Source organism: Neovison vison, chromosome 7 (genome assembly GCF_020171115.1).
Source record: "Neovison vison isolate M4711 chromosome 7, ASM_NN_V1, whole genome shotgun sequence".
NCBI lineage: Eukaryota > Metazoa > Chordata > Mammalia > Carnivora > Mustelidae > Neogale > Neogale vison.
Window position 1 is genome coordinate 49,903,072 of NC_058097.1, and position 17,956 is coordinate 49,921,027.

Below are 17,956 nucleotides of genomic sequence, written 5' to 3' on the forward strand. Positions count from 1 at the left end.
AAAAATTGTCAAAGGTATTTTACAGAGAAAAAAAGTTCTGTTACATAATGCTTAAGTAGAGAGTTCTTTGTTATAACATGGTAGAAATCTGTGCATAATATGAGAACGCAGACTAAATTGATAATAGTGAGCGTTTGGTACAGTGGGATTAGGAAAAGCGCTCTCTTTTTAATTCATGTCCCTATATTAGGGCTGGGAGTGGGTTCAGGCTCAAAGACACTGTGGGGATCCAGCCTGGACAAATTCCCACAGGCCGGTCTGAATTAGGGTATAGGGTGTAGGCCACCCCTGAGAGGGAATGAGGACAAGAAAATGGCCCCAGAGGAGGCCATTCCCTGAGCTCTGCAGTTCCTTGACTCCTGCTCCCACGGCCCCCCTAGGAGCCAACACCTGTTTCATCTGCAGCAGCCACCAGACTTAGGGCCAGAATGGGCGGAGCGAACTAGCTGGGTACCGCCCGACCCTGGCCTAGAGAGGAAGGGTGGAGCAAGAATTGAGTGTGGCCAATTGCTTTCGCTGCCTCAGGGCTCCGAGATAACTGCGAGTGCAGGTTGGGGGCGTCTCAGAGCCGGCTCCTCCCGCACCCGAGGGCGCTGGGGGCGGGCGTGGGGGCGGGGGTTGTATAAGAGGGCCGCCCTCCACAGGGCTGGACACGCTTGGCTCCCAATTGAGAGTGGAGCCGAGATCACATCAGACCCTCCGGAGGTGAGAAGGGGACTTATTCGGTGGGGGATGAAGCTGGCTCCTGCTTCTGAAAGGAGAGAGGGGGGTTGGAATCCTGGTTGTGAGAGATGAGGGACTGGAGGTCTGGAATTTGAAGTCTGTTAGGGAGAAGGGAACTGAGAATCTAGACTTGTGGATGAGGAGAGATGGGAACCCACATTTCTGAGTCCCAAGGGGAAAGGAGGTCTGGAGGCCTGGCCTCCTGGGTCTAAGTGGGGGAGGAACTGAGGATTTGGGCTTCTAGGTCTGCTGGTCTGGGCTGGGGTCCAGACCCTTGGGTCTGGTGGAGGAGGGATGGCGGCTTGGACTCCTGCTTCCTGAACTCTTTGTCCTTACCAGCCCACGCAGGAGAGACCCTTGCTCTGCCTGGCAGCCCCAGGAGAGGCTCAGAGAGGTCACCATGGCAGGATCCCTTCTCTTGTCCCTGCAGTTCCTGCTGCTGACCTTAGTCCTGCGATCTGCTGGCCAAGAAGGTGAGGGCTGGACTGGGAGGTCTGACTTCACCCCTGGGGCCTCCCATTGTCCACACTGACCCTTGCCAGGGCCCCCTCTTTCCAAGGACTTCCTGGGTCAGGACCCTCCTCCTGCAGCAGCTTCCTCCCAGGGAAGGCAAGACTCTTCTACTTCCTGCCCCCTTTCTTCCTGCTTCCTTCTGACTCCCGGGGTCATCTGGCCTCCAGACCATCTCCTGCACTCATTGTCATTCCTATCAGCTTCTGGAGTTGCCTTCAGGCACGATATTCCTCCTGGTTTATGACCATGCTCCCTCTGTCTCTCTCCATCTCCATGTCCCGCTTTCTCTGCACTGTTCTTCGCTTCTGCCTCTGCATTTCTCATGCCTCTCTGTCTCTCTCCATCTTAGTCTCCACTGGCTGCTTCTTCAGCCCGCTTGTTGCTTGCTACCCATGTTTTCTTCATTATCTCTATCCAACCCAAGGTGACAAGAGTGGGGAGAAGATTATTGATGGAGTCCCATGTACAAGAGGCTCTCACCCCTGGCAGGTGGCCCTGCTCAAGGGCGATCAGCTCCACTGTGGAGGTGTGCTGGTCAATGAACAGTGGGTGCTCACTGCCGCCCACTGCCTGATGAGGTATGTGGCAGGGACACTACAGCCCTCTCTCTGGGTCTCTGTCCCCCTCTCTCGAGGTCCCTGTCCCTTCTCCCAATCATAGTGTTTCTCTCTAAATGTTACTCTGTTCTTCCAGTGAATACAACGTGCACATAGGCAGTGATCAGCTGGGTGACAATAGATCCCAGAAGATCCGTGCCACAAAGTCATTCCGCCACCCCGGCTACTCCACTCAGACTCACGTTAATGACCTCATGCTTGTGAAGCTAAGTAGACGAGCCAGGCTATCATCGAATGTGAGGAAAGTCAACCTGCCCTCTCGCTGTGAACCCCCTGGGACCACATGCACTGTTTCTGGCTGGGGCACCACCACCAGCCCTGATGGTGAGGCTGCCTCTGGGACCCTGGCTCCCAGCAACCCCCCTCTGACCAGGAGTCAGACCCCATATCATGACTTGAGTGTTGAGCCTCCAGTCCCCTCTCACTTTGGGGTCCAAGGCTCTTCCTCTGTCCATCAGCACTCAAGGGGCTGCTGGCCCAGGCCTCTGACTGACCTCCCCTCCCCTCCCCAGTGACGTTTCCATCAAAGCTCATGTGCACGGATGTCAAGCTCATCTCCTCCCAGGATTGCAAGAAGGTTTACAAGGACCTACTGGGAAAATCCATGCTATGTGCTGGGATCCCCAACTCCAAGACCAACACCTGCAACGTGAGACTCCACCCATCCCTAGCCCCAGATCCCCTGACTTTCCCTCCATCCACAATCTGGGCCCCTGAGCTTGGTGCTGAGCAATTCTTTTGTACCCCCATTGCATCCCAAGGCCAGTTTTCCTAACTGTCTCTACTCTGCTCTCTTTCTGGGGCAGTAGTGGGAGCCCAGGAGGCTGGCATGACCCTGGGGATGGGGCAGAATGGTGGCAGAAAAGATGGGGTTGGGACAGGCAGAAGGTGAGTGAGGTACTGGCTTCAAGCCCAAACTTTAAGTAGGTCCAAGATAAATCACATTCTACTAATGCAACATTAAAAAAAAATTAAATCCATGTGAAAAGTCCGTGATGAACAAAATGCCAGAATTTTCGATGAAGAGCCATCAGTCTTACTGAATTGTTCATTTACCTCAGGCTACAGTAAATGGTGCAGCACAGCACTGGCCTGACGCTGTCTTTATCTGAAGTTGAGATACCGTGCTCATCATGGACTTTCTCATACTAAATCCGAGTTTTCTCAAATTGCATTAAAATATTATTTACTGCAATTATTGAATCTTTGTGCCTGGAACTAATGTCTTCTCCACTTCATCCCAGTCCTGGTTTTAGGGAAGGAACTATCTCTTCCCCTTCTCTTTGTTCCCCCTTTCCTCATCTTTTTAACCTCCTCTCTGTCTCTGAATGACATTGTCTTCCTCTCTTTGTGTGGGATCGATCGATCTCTCTCTCTCTCTGCCCCGTCTCCACCTGTGTCCAACTCTGCTCCTTCTTCGCCCCCTGCATTTCTGCTTCTCTGTCACCCTCTTCCTTCTGCCTTCTCCTCTCCACCCTTCTTTCAGTATCCCACTCTTTTTGCTCACATGTACCCCTCCAGCTTTCAGGGAAGGTGGGATGGTGTGTGTGAGATATTGGGGCGGAATGGGACAGGGATGTCCGTTCTAGAGAATGGGTGGTGGGGCTCCCCTTTTTTCCCTGGTGAGGGCTGGCTTCATGAATATGCAAGCTGCGCAGTGGCATAGGACTTCACACTCGGGGAGTCCCACACAAAGGAGTTAGCGCACTTCTGTTGCTGTCTTGAATCTCTTACTAATTTTTGAACACAGTGGCCGCATATTCATTTTGCATTGTGGTTTTTGAATTATATCACCTGTCCTGCCCTGCTTTCCAGGGCCAGTCTTTACACCCCTTTCATGTGCAAAGGTCATGTACCCAGTCTCTGGAGATAACACTCCTTCTCCCTCTGGCTTGGCGCCAAGTCCTTAAAGGTGAAAAGTAAATGGGGCTCTGACCCCCCAGAAGCTCCACCTCCTTCCCAGTGATTGGTCCCATTGATCCGGGCTCAAGCCCAACTCTTCAGAGAGCCGGTTTGTTCTCTCCATGACAACACTAACTCCTGTTCTCCCATTGGCCCCCAGAGACCATGAGTCTTTCCCATTGGCCACGGTGGAAGTCCATGGTCTGCCTACAAAGACGTGATTAACTTCCGACTGTAGACAGGTCTGTCAGTGGTGCTTGCTCTGAAACCGAAACTAATTCGCTCTTTTTCCTCCAGGGTGACTCAGGGGGACCACTGATGTGCAAAGGTACCCTGCAAGGCCTGGTGTCCTGGGGAACTTTTCCTTGTGGCCAACCCAATGACCCAGGTGTCTATACCCAAGTCTGCAAGTATGTCAAATGGATAAAGGAGACCATGAGAAAGCATCGCTGATCTCTGCATGCCTCCCACCTCTCCATCCATACACCCTCAACAAGAAATTCACAGAAATAAGGACGTGATGAACTGTAGTCATATTTGACTTTACCTTTCCTCAAAGACAAATTTAAACCTGAGCAATACCACACGTGTGTAAACCAATCAAGTTAGCAAAGACCTAAAACCAGCATGAAACACAAAAACCTCAGTGCTGGTCGAAATGCAGTGAAACCAGCACTCTCAACTGATGGAACTGTAAATCGTGCCATTTTTGTGGAAGGCCGTTTTGCAAGGTGGATTGAAACGCTTGTTGATCCTGTGACTCTCGTTGAGGAAAACTCTCGTTTTCTACTCAAAAAAAGAGGAAAAAAAAATCCAAAGTGTAGAGCAAGGTTTGAATTCATCACATTATTTATCATAGCAAAACAGTGGAAACACTGAACATGTCCCAGATTAGTGGATTGTTTATGTAAACAATAGGCCTGTTTGGGACAGGGATATTAGGAAGCTGTTAAGGATAATAACTTTGCAGAATTGTTAGTGTTATGCAAGAATGTTTGTTATATCATGGAACATGAAAAAAAAAAGATACAAATGTGTGTGTAACTCTAGCTGTGCAAAATGAAATGTTTACAGAATAAAATCTGAAATACTAACACATATGAACTGCATTTGGTGGTAGTTGGGGGTGCCTCCTTCCTTTCATTTATGTTTCTGTAGATGTGCACTTTTGTAACTTGAAAACAAAAGTGGAAAATCTCTGAAGATCTAAGGCTGGGGAGGAGGAATCTCCTGCCTAGTGACCTGTTTCTATCCATTTCCCAGATTTCAGTTTTCTAATCTGTAAAATGGGTTGGAGAGTGGAAGAGCAGGTCAAAAGGGAAGAAGGAAGAATGGAGGGAGGAGAAAATAAGTCTGTTTCATTGGGGTGGAAAGGGATACGAAAGTGTTCCTGAGATTTTCACAGGTGGCAAACCAGGAGAGAGGGATATTTTAAGGAAGGATAGGACTGGCAGGTGGATGGGACACCAGGGTCCCACAGGAGCGCACCTAGAATGAGAAAACAGCGTCCTGGGTGCTAGGGGAAGATGGGGGTGGAAATCTGGGTCGGTGGGCTCCTATTCTCAAAGAAGGCAGGGAAGGGGACTTCTGGAAGGGAGGAAGGAGGAGTCCCCTGTGACTCAGAGCCTGGCCATGTTCTTGGCTTCCTGCCATCAAAGGCTCCCTGGGCAGTCACACCTCAGACGCTGCTGACAGAGGGATCCTCTCCAGCCCAGGGCTCACCCTCCTGCCTGTCTTTCCAGTTTCTCCCTCAGAATTCTCAGCCAGTGTCCTCCAGATCCTTCCTCTCCTCATCTCATCTCCCTGAGAAGTCTCTCCTAGCCCTCCATTCCTCCATCCCTTCACATATTGCAGAAACCCTGCAGCCACGAACTCCCTGCACACAGGAGGCTAAGCCCCTTCCTGGCACAAAACATAGGAATCTACACCCCTAGACCCTCCTCCCTCATACCTAACGTTCCTGCCTCCAGCACCTCCCCCCTCAGACTCATGGGTCCAGACCCTTGACTCTTCTTGCCTCTAGATCAGTGTCAAGGAATGTCAAGGGTTTTTAGCCATCTGTCCCCGTGAAGATCCATCAACTTCCCCTTCCCCCAGCAAACAACCTCAAATCAATATTCATCTAAAGTTCGAAAAAGTAATCAAATTACTTTTAGTACAATGCAATTGTACTAAATCAGCCTGGAGACACCTGGCCCTTCCTCTTGGCAGCTACTGCATACAAGTCTGGAGGTGGGTTGGTTTGCAATGACTTGGGATAGCACTTCTGTTGGATTTTTGAAAATAACTTCCTTTCTTTTGGGGCAGACAGTACAACATAGTAGTCAAAGACACTGACTCCAGAACTAGGCTTCTTGGATTCCAGCCCCATTTCGGGTACCTGTCAGCTACTTGCACATTACTTCCCCTTTCCCCTTCCTTCATCCTTGAAGTGAGAGAAGTAACACCTATTTCCCAGGTCTGTTATGAAGGTTAAATAAATTTAATATTCAGAGAGTACTAGAACATTGCCTGACATAGAATAAGTGAGTATTGGTTCAGTGAGTATTGGTTCTTTTCGTGTGTGATTTCCAGCACTATTTCCCGCTTACACTCTCATAAAGTTTTCTTATAACACATTTTCTTTATTGAAGTCTTTTGTGGAGCATGTCAGTTTTGGGGAAAATCCCTGTAAATAATAATGTGTGGTACATGGCAGGAGCAAAACCCAAAAGGACACTGACAAAAGCCTGCAGTTGGGCACTTTATTCTCTCTTAAGAGGCTCTTAGAGGTGGAGTTCCTTGCCATCTATCACCTCCCTCCTTTCCCACGAGGCTCTCAACAACTCCTCCCAAACCCTCCCATCCCCTATTATGCTAAGGGACATCCAGCTGCAGTGCCAAAAGATGGGCCATGTCCATCTCCATGTTGGAAGCTGAGTTCCAATCCAAAAGATCCCACCATTTCCTGGGTGTTGGACATTGAGCAATTAACTTCCTTCTCTGAATCTCAGTGTTCTTTTTTTCTAAAATGGGAGTGGGTGTAATGAAGACATTTTAGTCATTTGGCCAACATTTCCTAAGGCTTCCTCTGGGCCAGGTCCCGTGAGGGCACCTGGGACACAGGAGGGTGAGTCAGCTTCAGTGCCTATCCTCAAGGAGCTCACCACCCAGTGGGAAAGATAGATATGAATCCACATGCTCACGGTCCAGGGTGACTTGAGGGTTGCACCTGCTGTGGGAACTTGGGTGAGAGAGTGACTAACCCAACTACAGGGGGTGGGAGTTGGGTGGTGTTCAAGGGAAGGTTTCCAGAAGGAGATGATGTCTAAGCAAAGACTTGAAGGACAAGTTGTGGTCAGGAGAAGGTGAGAAGTGCATTTGGAGAGGGGGAATAGCATGGATGAGGCCCAGAGGTGAGAAAGCAATCTTCCCAACTGGAACACGAGACCCGTGGGCAGAGCTGGGCTGTGCACTGCGGCAGCTACTCACCTTGGTGGCTCCTAACTTGTGGAATGTGGCAAGTTCCAACTGACACGTGCTGTGAGGGGAATGCATATCAGATTCCAAACACTCACTGCACACAAAATAAGAGGACAAACTATCTTTAATATGTTCTTATTTTGGTTTCACATTGCAATTTTGGATGTATTGGACTAAATGAAATACTAAGATGAACTTCTGTCTCTGTTTTTACTATTTTCTTCTTTTTTTAAAGTAGGGTTAGAGTTAGCTCAACATGGGGTTTGAACTCATGACCCTGAGATCAAGAGTCGTGAGATCAAGAGTTAGACGCTTAACCAACTGAGCCACCCAGGCATCCCATCCTTTTACTATTTAAAAAAATGGCTACTAGAAAATTTTAAAGTGCATTTGTGTTTGGCAATATATTTCTATGTTGTGGATGCTGAAGGTCTTCCAACAGCCAGCTGAGGGGATGGGACTTTGTCGCAGGGGTAATGGGGGAGCCAGGGCAGTGTTACGAGCAGGAGAGGGGCACGGTCAGCTCTGGGTGCAGGAAGGGCCCTCTGGGGTCAGGTGAAGGATACAGAGAAAGGGGAAGAGTCCAAGGTGATGGTCCAGGTGGGAGAGGAGCAGGTCTGGGCTGGCGCTAGGGTCATGGCGATGGAGAGGAAGGGCTGGGCCAGGCTGTAAGGGATCCAGCTAGGTGTCCAGGAGGATGGTGGGTTCTGAGAAGATGCCCAGTTCAACGGGAACATGGGTATGAAGGGCCTGGGGGAAGTTGGGGACAGAGGAAAAACCGGAGAGTAGGTCGAATGCCAAATATTGATTTTCATCCCCCAGTGCCATTACTGATATCAGTTGTCCTTATCTCCAGTGACTTCCTCACATTTTCCTCCTCATGCCCCATGCTCATCACATCCATCCTCCTCTCCCTCCCCACAGCTGCCACATGCCAGGCTTTCTTGCCCCACTTCTCCTAACCAATGCCCAACACTGGGCACAGATTTCAAGGTCCAACTTCACAAGCACCTCCTCAAATCCTCCTGGGTCCCTCCACAGCTGCTGGGGCCCCCATCTCACACTCCCACATCACTCTCAAGTGTTCTTGTATTCCTGCTTATTTCCAAGCCTCTCCCTAGGTGTTGAAACTCATTGGAAACCCTCCTGTGTCCCACTGGATTTCCCACTGCTCCTCATATCAACCCTCTGGCTCCCTAGGGAACTATCTTGCTTCTGGGCAGAGGCACAGGCTTCTGATGGAAATGCAGGGGAAGCCAGGGGAAAATAAGCAAACCAAGATGTAGAGAATGTCAAGAGACTCAGAGAACTGGGAGAAAAGCAGAGAGAGATAAAGAGAAAAAGATGGGGAGGGGCACCTGGGTGGCTCAGTGGGTTAAAGCCTCTGCCTTCGGCTCAGGTCATGGTCCCAGGGTCCTGGGATCGAGCCCCACATTGGGCTCTCTGCTCAGCGGAAAGCCTGCTTTCCCCTCTCTCTCTCTCTGACTGCCTCTCTGCCTACTTGTGATCTCTGTCAGGTAAATAAATTAAAAAAAAAAAAAGATGGGGAAAGAGGGACAGAGACACAAGTAGAACCTGAGGTAAACACAGGAAAACATGAGGGGCAGTGGGAGGAGACATGGAGACAGCTCCACCACGGCCAGGGAGAGAGGTGGACAGTGAGATCTCACAGGTGGGCAGGCTAGGAGCAGGGGAACCAGGAGGGTCAAATGTCCTGATATCTGGCAGAAGTGGGTGGACAATGAAAGGACAGCAACAGAACTGTCAGACAGGGACAATGGGAAGCTATTGACATAGCCGCCTGCCTGCCCGGAAGAGAGGTTGAGAAACGGAGCTGCTGGGAGCATGGCACTGGGTCCTGGGGGCGGACAAAGCCCGATTGTCTGAGGCCCCTTTCCCCATAGCGCTGGGCCTGCGCCCCAGCCCAGGGCAGGGGCGGGAGCCAGCTTGGTGACACATGCTTTCTCACTGGCTTGCTGTCTACAGTGGGGACACGGAGGTCGTCAGCAACCACAGAGGGACCTACAGGCAGGTGCGTGAATCACCCCAACCCCACTGACCCATGCTGCCTGGTTTTCAGTGTCTGAAGGCAGCACATCCAGGAGTGAAAGTCTGCAGGCCTAAAGCGCTCACAGACAGAGGTGGGGGGATTCCTGCATGCCAGAGAGCGCTTGCCTGGGTATTGGTCTTCAGACACCTTGTTCAAGGACGTAGAAGTCTAGGGACTGAGAACAAGTACCCATCTTTTCTTTAGACTCAAAAGTGCAGGTGCCCAGGTCCTTCTCCTGAAGATCTAGACTCCTCCTTCAGACCCTGGAGTCTGGACCCCTAACCTCGCCTCTCCTCAGTCCCGGGAGTCCAGATCCCCAGTGCACTCAGGGACTAGTGCTCCCCTCCCTGGAAGCCCAGTCAGGGGTCACCAAGAGTAAAACCATGGGGAGATGGGGAAGTAAGGAATGTGTGTGGGAGGTCTGGGTGAGGAGGAAAGGGTGGGGCAGCCTCCTGCCTCAGGGACCTGGGGAGATAGGGGTTAAAAGGAAGAACCAGGAGTGTCTGTGGACAGGGAGCAGCCTCTTCCAGGGAGGCCAGGAAGCCCAGGTGTCTGCCTGGGCCCCACAGCCCATACATCTTCTGCTGTCTGTCTCTGTGGCTCTGGCTCCTGGGCATCCTCTCTGCTTTCAGTTTCTGGTCTCTCCCCATAACTCCCTGCCTTTCTGATTCTCTTTGCTCCTCTGTCTCTCTGCCTGTGACACGTGCTATCCCTATCCCAACCCAAGAGCCCCTCAGCTAGGAGTCCTCTGGACCCTCAGGCAGCTGGCCCCCAGCAGGTAAGATCATGCTGCACCCCAGAACCTCCAGATGTGGGGAGAGCAACACAGTGAGCACAGAAGAAAAATCCCATGGGGAGAGAAGAAGGTCAGGACTCTTCTTGGGCCATCCCCTCTTGTTGGCAGGCGGGCATGCTGGAGCCCAGAGAAATAAGAGACACATAATGTGAGCCACAGAGCACCATGAGTGGTTCTGGGTTCTTACTCTACCTGCCTTCATGGGACCCCAGAATGGAAGATGTGGTTAGAGTGACAGGAGGCCAGGGGAAGGATGGAGGTCAAGGGTCAGGAAAGCATGCAGGTGGGGAAAGGGGGGAAATGAAGGAGGTGGGGACTTGAGAGGGGGACTGAGGAGCATTTGGTTTCCCTTCTCAGGAATGGGCATGAAGACGCTGATTGTGGCACTGGTCCTGATGGCTGCAGGTGGGAAGACAGGGGATGGGATGGAATGGAGTGGTTGGGTTGGGGGCGGGTAGGGGCTGCTGATGGGAAAGTTTGGACCTTGGGGTAGGGATTCACACAGGTATGGAGGCAGGGTGGGCTTGGAATGAGGAGGAAGCAGGGGGCTAGTTTAGGGATGGGGGTGCACACAGAAAGGAGGTGGGAGGGAGTCTAGAAGGTGGGGAAGAATTTGAGGATGGGGTGGGGTGGAGATGACCTAGAACACTGGGATGGCATTGGGGTTCACCTTGGGGGATCTGCCTGGTATCTCCTTCTCCCTGACTCAGACCCTTCCTCTCTCAGCCTGGGCCGAGGAGCAGAATAAGGTGTTGCATGGTGGACCCTGTGAGCAGACGTCTCACCCCTACCAAGCTGCCCTCTACATGTCAGGCCACTTGCTCTGCGGAGGGGTCCTCATTCACCCTCTATGGGTCCTCACCGCTGCCCACTGCAAAAAACCGTGAGTCTCCACTCCATGAATGAGGCCTGATTGCAATGAGACCCTGGGGGTGTCTTACAGATTTCAGGCATGAAGAGACACCTACATCCCCCTGTCCCAAACCAAGGCCATCTGATAACGAGGTTCACCTGGCCAGTACTTAACTGAGCATTACCTATCTGCCAGGCCCTGTTTGGGACTCTGCAGATACAGCAGTGAAGAAAACAAGCACAATTTCTGCTTTTATGGCCTGACCTTGTAACTGGGGAATCAGATGGGGCAGGACCCTGTAGACAGCAATGGAGTGATGGATTTCAATCTAAGTGAGGTAGGGAGCCAGTGGAAAATTTCAGTCAGGGAAGCAGCAGGATCTGACTTACATTTTTAAAAAGATTTTATTTACTTATTTATTTGTCAGAGAGAGAGAGAGAGAGAGCGAGACAGAGACAGAGACAGAAACAGAACACAAGCAGGGGGAATGGCAGGCAGAGAGAAAAGCAGGCTTCTCATTGAGCATGGAACCTGATGTGGGACATGATCCCAAGACCCTGGGATCATGGCCTGAGCTGAAGGCAGATGCTTAATGACCGAGCCACCCAGTCTTTAAGAGCATCTTGACCACCATGTGGAAAGTGGGCTGGGCAAGGGGAGATGAAGGAAGGGATGCACGTAGAATGACCTAGGATGATGGTTTGGACCAGGAGATGGAGGATAGTTGAAAACCTTGGGAGATATTTTGAGACCAGCGGGATTCAGTGATGTGGGATGGAAGAAGCAGAGCTGACCAACCTCTGGGTATTTGACTCAAACAAGTGGATGTTCTGTTGTGTCTTTCTGAGCCAAAGGAAAGGGAAATAGAACCAGTATGGACATGGGTGGAGGAGGGTCAGACATTTTGTTCTAGCCAAGGTGAGTCTGAGATACCAGGGAGATGTCAATGAAGCATGAGAGTAAGCTCCTGGTGCTCAGAGGAGAAGTCAGACCTGGAGGGAAACATTAAGGGGTCATCCTGACAAATAAGTGGTATTTAAACACAGGACGGGATGAGATCATCCAAAAAGCAAGCATAGGTTGAAAAGCATAGAGGGACTAGGACTAATCCTCAGAGAATTAATGATCACTAGTTAGGTTAACAGTTGTCATTTTGTTCAGTGCTAACTACCAGCCAGGTGCTGAGTTAAGCAGTTAATATACATTTCCTGGAAACTTCACAACAAGGGACTCCTGGTCCCATTTTGCAGATGAGGATACTGAGGCTCAGGGAAGCAGTAAGTGGCAATTGAAGTGTTTGGAAACCAACAAGTGTCACTTCCTACTGTGGGAGGAGGGGTTAATCATGCAAGGGTATGGACTCAAGGACCCCAGGATGATCTCCCCCACACTTCATATCACTCCCGACATTCTCTCATTCATCCATCTGGTGCACATTGATCAAAGTATCTGCTAAGTGCCAGATTTGAGGTGGGCAGTGGGGATTCTGTAGTAGGTGAGAGAAATACACAGAACCTCTGACCTTAGGAGCACAGAAGCAAAAAGGCACAGAACGATAATTATTTAAAAAACAAGCCCTCGAAAAATCATATAATTACGAATTACCCCAAGTCCAGTGAAGGAAAGAATAGGGATGGCTCCCTGAGAGAAAAGAACAGAGATACCTACTTTGAATGGAGGAGGGTGTCAGGAGGGACCTTCTGATGAGATGAAGTCCAAGCTGAAGCATGGAAAATGAGAAAGGGTAGACAAATGAAGAAGGGGGACAAACATTCACAGCAGAAGAAATGCAAAGACAAAGTCCCTGAGGATGAAACTGTCTGGAGTGTTCTAAGAAAGTTACCTGTTGACAATGAGACAGGGGATGGTGGAATGAGTTTTATTCCAAGGGCAACGGGGAGCCATGGGAGAATTTTGAGCAAGGGACTGACCCTTAGATCCATTTCACAAATATTTGTTGGACATTTATTGTAAATATGATAGACATAGATGAGACACTGAGGATGCTGTAACTGAACAAAAATCCCATCTTGATATTCTAGAGCTGTGCCACCTAATATGGTAGACAAAAATGGCCAATTAAATTTACATTAAGGAAAATACAATGAGATGACAAATCCAGGAGCCAAAGGACAAGTGCTCAGTAGCACTAGTGTCTAGTGTCCACTGTATCAAACAGCTGAATGACTGAGGAAGTTCTATTGGACAGTGTTGCTATGGTAGGAAGAGAGACAATAAAATCAGTAAATATTTAACAATACATAGATAGTATAACTGATGGTGATGGTAGATTCTTAGATGAAAAAAAAAAAACAGGAAGAAAGGACTTGCCTGTTAGGGTAGGTATTTGCATTTTAATTTGATCATCAGAGAAGGCCTCACAGAGAAGGTGACATCTTGAAGGAGGTGGGGGAGGAAATCATGCAGATATGTGGGAGAAAGAGTTGCTGGCAGAGGGAAGAGCCAGAGCAAGGGCCCTGAGATGAGAGGATGACTGTTGTTTCAAGGAAAGGCAGAGTAGCCAGTGTGCCTGGAGAAGAAGGAGAGAAGGAGAGAGTGGGAGAAAGTAATATTTGAGAGGTGATGGGGGCAGGATGTGCAGGACCTTGTGGGCCAGAGTGAAAACTTCAACTTTTACTCTGAGTAAGATGGGAGTCATTGGAGGGTTCTGAGCCAAGGAGAGACAGGAGGAGGTGGGATATTTTATGTTGTTAAAATTTCTCTGGTTGTTTTGTGGAGGGTAAATTGTGGAGGGGCAAACACAAAAAAAGGAGTCCGGTGGGGTGCCTACTGCCATAATCCCAGTAAGAGATGATGGCTCCAGACCAAAATGGTAGCAGTGAGGGAGGTGAGAAGTGATCACATCCTGGATATACTTTGGATAGCCAAAAAAGACTTCTGTGCAGCTTGAAACAAAGAGAGTCAAGAATAGTCTCCGAGGTTATTCTTCAAGGATGGAGTTGTCCTTTCCTGAGCTGGGAAGACTGTGAGGGAAACAGACCAGATAGCTTGTGGTACCACCAGGCTACCCCCATCTCCCATCACAGCCCTTTCCGGAGTCTCAGCGGCAGCCCAAGGACTCCAGGTAAGACCCAGCTCTCTTCTTTCCCAGGAATCTTCAGGTTTACCTGGGGAAGCACAACCTTCAGCAAAGGGAGAGTTTCCAAGAGCAGAGCTCTGTTGTCCGGGCTGTGGTCCACCCTGGCTACAATGCTGCCACTCATGACCAGGACATCATGCTGTTGCGCCTGGCTAGGCCCGCCAGATTCTCTGAACGCATCCAGCCCCTCCCCCTGGAGGAAGACTGCTGGGCCAACCATGCCAGCTGCCACATCCTAGGCTGGGGCAAGACAGCAGACGGTCAGTAGGGGGAGAGTGATGGGGAAGCAGGCCGAAGCTTAGCCCATTAGGTGGGCTAATGGTGAGGGCCAGTGGGGCAGTGTGTCAGTGGGGAGGGTTGGCAAATATGGGAGTTGAGCGAAGGAGTGAACAGCCAGTAGAGAAAGGAGCCCCACAGGTGAATGGTATGGAGAGATAGGCCACAAGATGAAGGATCAGTGAAGAGGGAGTGTCAGGAGATGCTAATCAAGAAGTAGGCCAAAAAAAGCGGGGGTGTGGGGAGGCCAGTGATGGAAGCGGACCAATCAGTATGCACAGATGACTAAAAAGCAATAATGGAGGAGGGACTAATGGAAGAAGAGAAATCAATGAAACAGGGCAGCCAGCTGAAAGATACGAATTGTGAGTACAAGTGGAGTGGAGTGAGATAATGGGGAGGAACCAACTGAGGAAAGATCAGCGATCAACAGGAGTCAGTAGAAGAAGGACTGGGGTAAGAACAAGTCTAGAAGGTCAGTAGGAACCCTGGAAGATAGGCCGGTGAGTGAAGGGCCAAAAAAGGAAGATGGACTATTGAATGAAGGGCCAATAGGAAGGGAGAATTTGTAGTGGAGGGTGGTTTCATTTAGGACAGGACCAATGAGGGGGGTGGACCTTTGTATTAAGGACCAATAAGAAGGGAGGGCCAATGGGGGATAATGCGACCGGTTAGAAAAGAACCAATGGTCAAGTGTTGACCTATCAGGATGAACCAACAGAAAAGAAGGGTCCAATGCAGAATGAAAGAGTGGAGGAGGGACTAATTGAAGAGAGACTAGAGGTGAGCTGCGACTACTGAAGAAGGTGGAACTAGTGAAAAAGACAAGTAGAGGCAGGACCTAAGAGAAAGGGCAAACCAATAAGAAACGAGGCCTAGTGGAGAAGGGACAATTAATGAGGAAGGCAGGCCAATGGGAGGAAAGAATAATGTAAAGAAGGACCAATCAGGAGCCAGGGCCAATGGAAATGGGTTTTTATGAATGAAAGACAAATAGGAAGAAGGAAACCAGTGGGGAATAGAGACCAGTAGGGGAGAGAGGACTTAACGAGATTGGAAGATCGCTGGGGAGGACCTGGGAAGGACAGACTGTGAAGTGAGCCTGGCCCTTCTCTCTCTGTAGGTGGTTTCCCTAACACCATCCAATGTGCATACATCCATCTGGTGTCCCGTGAGGAGTGTGAGCGTGCCTACCCCAACCAGATCACCCAAAACATGGTGTGTGCCGGGGATGAGAAGTACGGGAAGGATTCCTGCCAGGTGAGGCCACCAGGACCTTCGGGCTACATAGCCGAGGTCAGAGACGGGGAGAGAGAAACTCACGGACCAAAACAGAGCTTTGTAGAGACATGCTGGGAGAGAATCCCAGGGAGAGAGTCTCAGCTGGACACTCGGAGACACAGCGAGGCACAGGCAGAGATATAAAGACAGCCAGCAGAGACAGGACATGCAGAGACAAGGAGGGTGATAGAGAGATCAAGAACCAGAGAGACACTGTAAGGAGGCAGACGGTGTGAGGGGACCATCCTTCCTCAAACAGGGGCTGTCCTGTTTAGACCTGACCAAGTTTTGGAGGTAGGGGGACCACAGCTGGGGAGAGACAGGGCTCCATCCCACTCCCAAATGCCTCCTTTATCTTGTTTTTTGTTTGTTTGTTTCCACTTCATCCACTGGGTCTCTCCTATTTATGCCCAAATTTACTTCAGTCCACTGAGGGACATGAAGAGACCAGTCAAGAAGGAGAACAGAGCTCAAGACGGAGCTCAGAACAGTGCTACAGAGCAACTTGGACACAGAGAAAAGACTAGCAGACAAGTCCCATTTCTGAAGCTGTCTTTTCTCTCCCCAGTTTTGTGGAGATAGAGTCAGCACACATACATCAGTGTAGAAGTTTCAGGTATAGAGCAGGATGTAATTCCGTAGGTGTGGAATGATCACCATAGTCAGCCCAGGAGGCACCCAACATCACCTGTGGATTCAATAAGAAGGGGAAGCAAAGCAAAGAAACTGAAAAGAAAAATTTTGCTTCCTTGTGATGAGAGCTCTTAGGATGCACTATCTTAACAAGCTTCCTAGACATCACACAGTGGTGTCGATGATAGTCACTATGCTGTGCATTACACCCCTGGCACTTACCTATCTTGTAACTGGAGTGCCGTACTCTCTTTAGATGCCTTTCTCTCTACTCCTGCCTCTTAATATGTATATTTACATATATAAACATAACTATTATAGGAATAGATTTATAGAAATAATGCATAAGTAATGAAATGTAAAACCATGCACACAATATATTTTATTGTATGTATGTATATATATATTATGTGTATAATATACATATATATTTCTCTCTGTCTCCTCTTCACTCTGCACTTCCACCTCTCTCCATACCTCTCAGTCTCCCTCCTCCTCCTCCTCTTCCTCCTCCTTCTTCTTCTTTTAAAGATTTTATCAATTTATTTGACAGAGAGAAAGCACATGCAGTGGGAGCAGCAGAAGGAGAGGGAGAGGCAGGCTCCCCACCAAGCAGGGTGACCAAGACAGAGCTCTCAGTCTCTGTTCCTAATCTCTATTCTTTTTCTCTTCTTTTCTCCCCGCCTTTCTGGATCTTGATGTTCTCTCTATTTCTCCACATTTCTGAGTCTCCCTCACACTCTCCATTTCCCTGTCTGTGACTGTGTGTGTGTCTATCTGCCTCTCTGTCCCCAAGGCTATCCATCTCTGAGTTTCTCTCCCTCTCCTTCTCTACATGTCTCTGTGTGTCCTTCTGTTTCCCTGTCTGTCTGTGTTTCTTTCTTTCGCAAAGATTTTATTTTTAAGTAATCTCTACACCCTACAACCCCAAGATCAAGGTCACATGCTCTACGAACTGAGCCGGCTAGGTGGCCCTGTCATTCTGTCTTTTTCTGTCTGTGTGTTTCTGTATCTGATTCTCTCCCTGTTTCCCACAGGGTGATTCCGGGGGTCCGCTGGTGTGTGGAGACCGTCTCCGAGGCCTTGTGTCATGGGGTAATGTTCCTTGTGGATCCAAGGAGAAGCCAGGGGTCTACACCGACGTCTGCAGATATGGCCGCTGGATCCGAAAAACTATTCAGGGCAACTAACCCTGACATGTGACATCCAACTCTTGACCTGTGGCCCCCACTTGCTGGCTCCAGAATATCCCTGACCAAGACTTTGCCTTCCCCCCACCTGCCTAGACCCAACCCTTAATGCTTAATAAAAGCAATGACATGACAGTACAAATTCACCCTGGTTTTACCCCAGCCCCATCCTTGCATCACTGGGGACAAGTGAGGATGTGGGCTAAGGTCTTACCCCACCGGTAGGAGAATACAGGAATACCCCTTCCAAGCATCTCTCCCTCCTTGGTTATTCAATGGGTTCGACTTCTTCCTACAGAGGAGTGGTCACGAGTCAGGCAAAACCTGAGTTGGAATCCCAGCTCTGCCCTCTGCTAGTTGTGTACCCTTGGGAAGGGCCTCCCTTCACTGTGCAGATCTCATCTGTAAAGTAAGGATAATAAGAGTATATTCCTCACAGGGCAGTGGTTGTTTTGGGGAGGATTCAAGATTTCTGAAACGTGAAACACATACAACGTGAAACACATACAAAGTGTGCCTGGCACACTTCCTTGAGCAATAAAGAGTGGATTTTATTCTTA

At 49.6% G+C, this 17,956-nt stretch overlaps 2 protein-coding genes across 2 annotated transcripts; both read left to right on the forward strand.

The window, feature by feature from the left end:
• Window positions 1-642: 642 nt before the first annotated feature.
• Window positions 643-4,853, forward strand: KLK7 (kallikrein related peptidase 7). Its single transcript, XM_044256780.1, has 6 exons — window positions 643-705; window positions 1,063-1,196; window positions 1,661-1,814; window positions 1,930-2,177; window positions 2,366-2,502; window positions 4,053-4,853. Exons 2-6 carry the CDS (start codon window positions 1,124-1,126, stop codon window positions 4,206-4,208), a joined length of 768 nt encoding a protein of 255 aa, XP_044112715.1. The 5' UTR covers window positions 643-705; window positions 1,063-1,123; the 3' UTR covers window positions 4,209-4,853.
• Window positions 4,854-9,191: 4,338 nt separating this feature from the next.
• Window positions 9,192-17,956, forward strand: KLK6 (kallikrein related peptidase 6). The gene is made up of 6 exons (XM_044260497.1): window positions 9,192-9,249; window positions 10,421-10,468; window positions 10,790-10,946; window positions 14,029-14,276; window positions 15,416-15,552; window positions 17,244-17,956. Exons 2-6 carry the CDS (start codon window positions 10,423-10,425, stop codon window positions 17,394-17,396), a joined length of 741 nt encoding a protein of 246 aa, XP_044116432.1. The 5' UTR covers window positions 9,192-9,249; window positions 10,421-10,422; the 3' UTR covers window positions 17,397-17,956.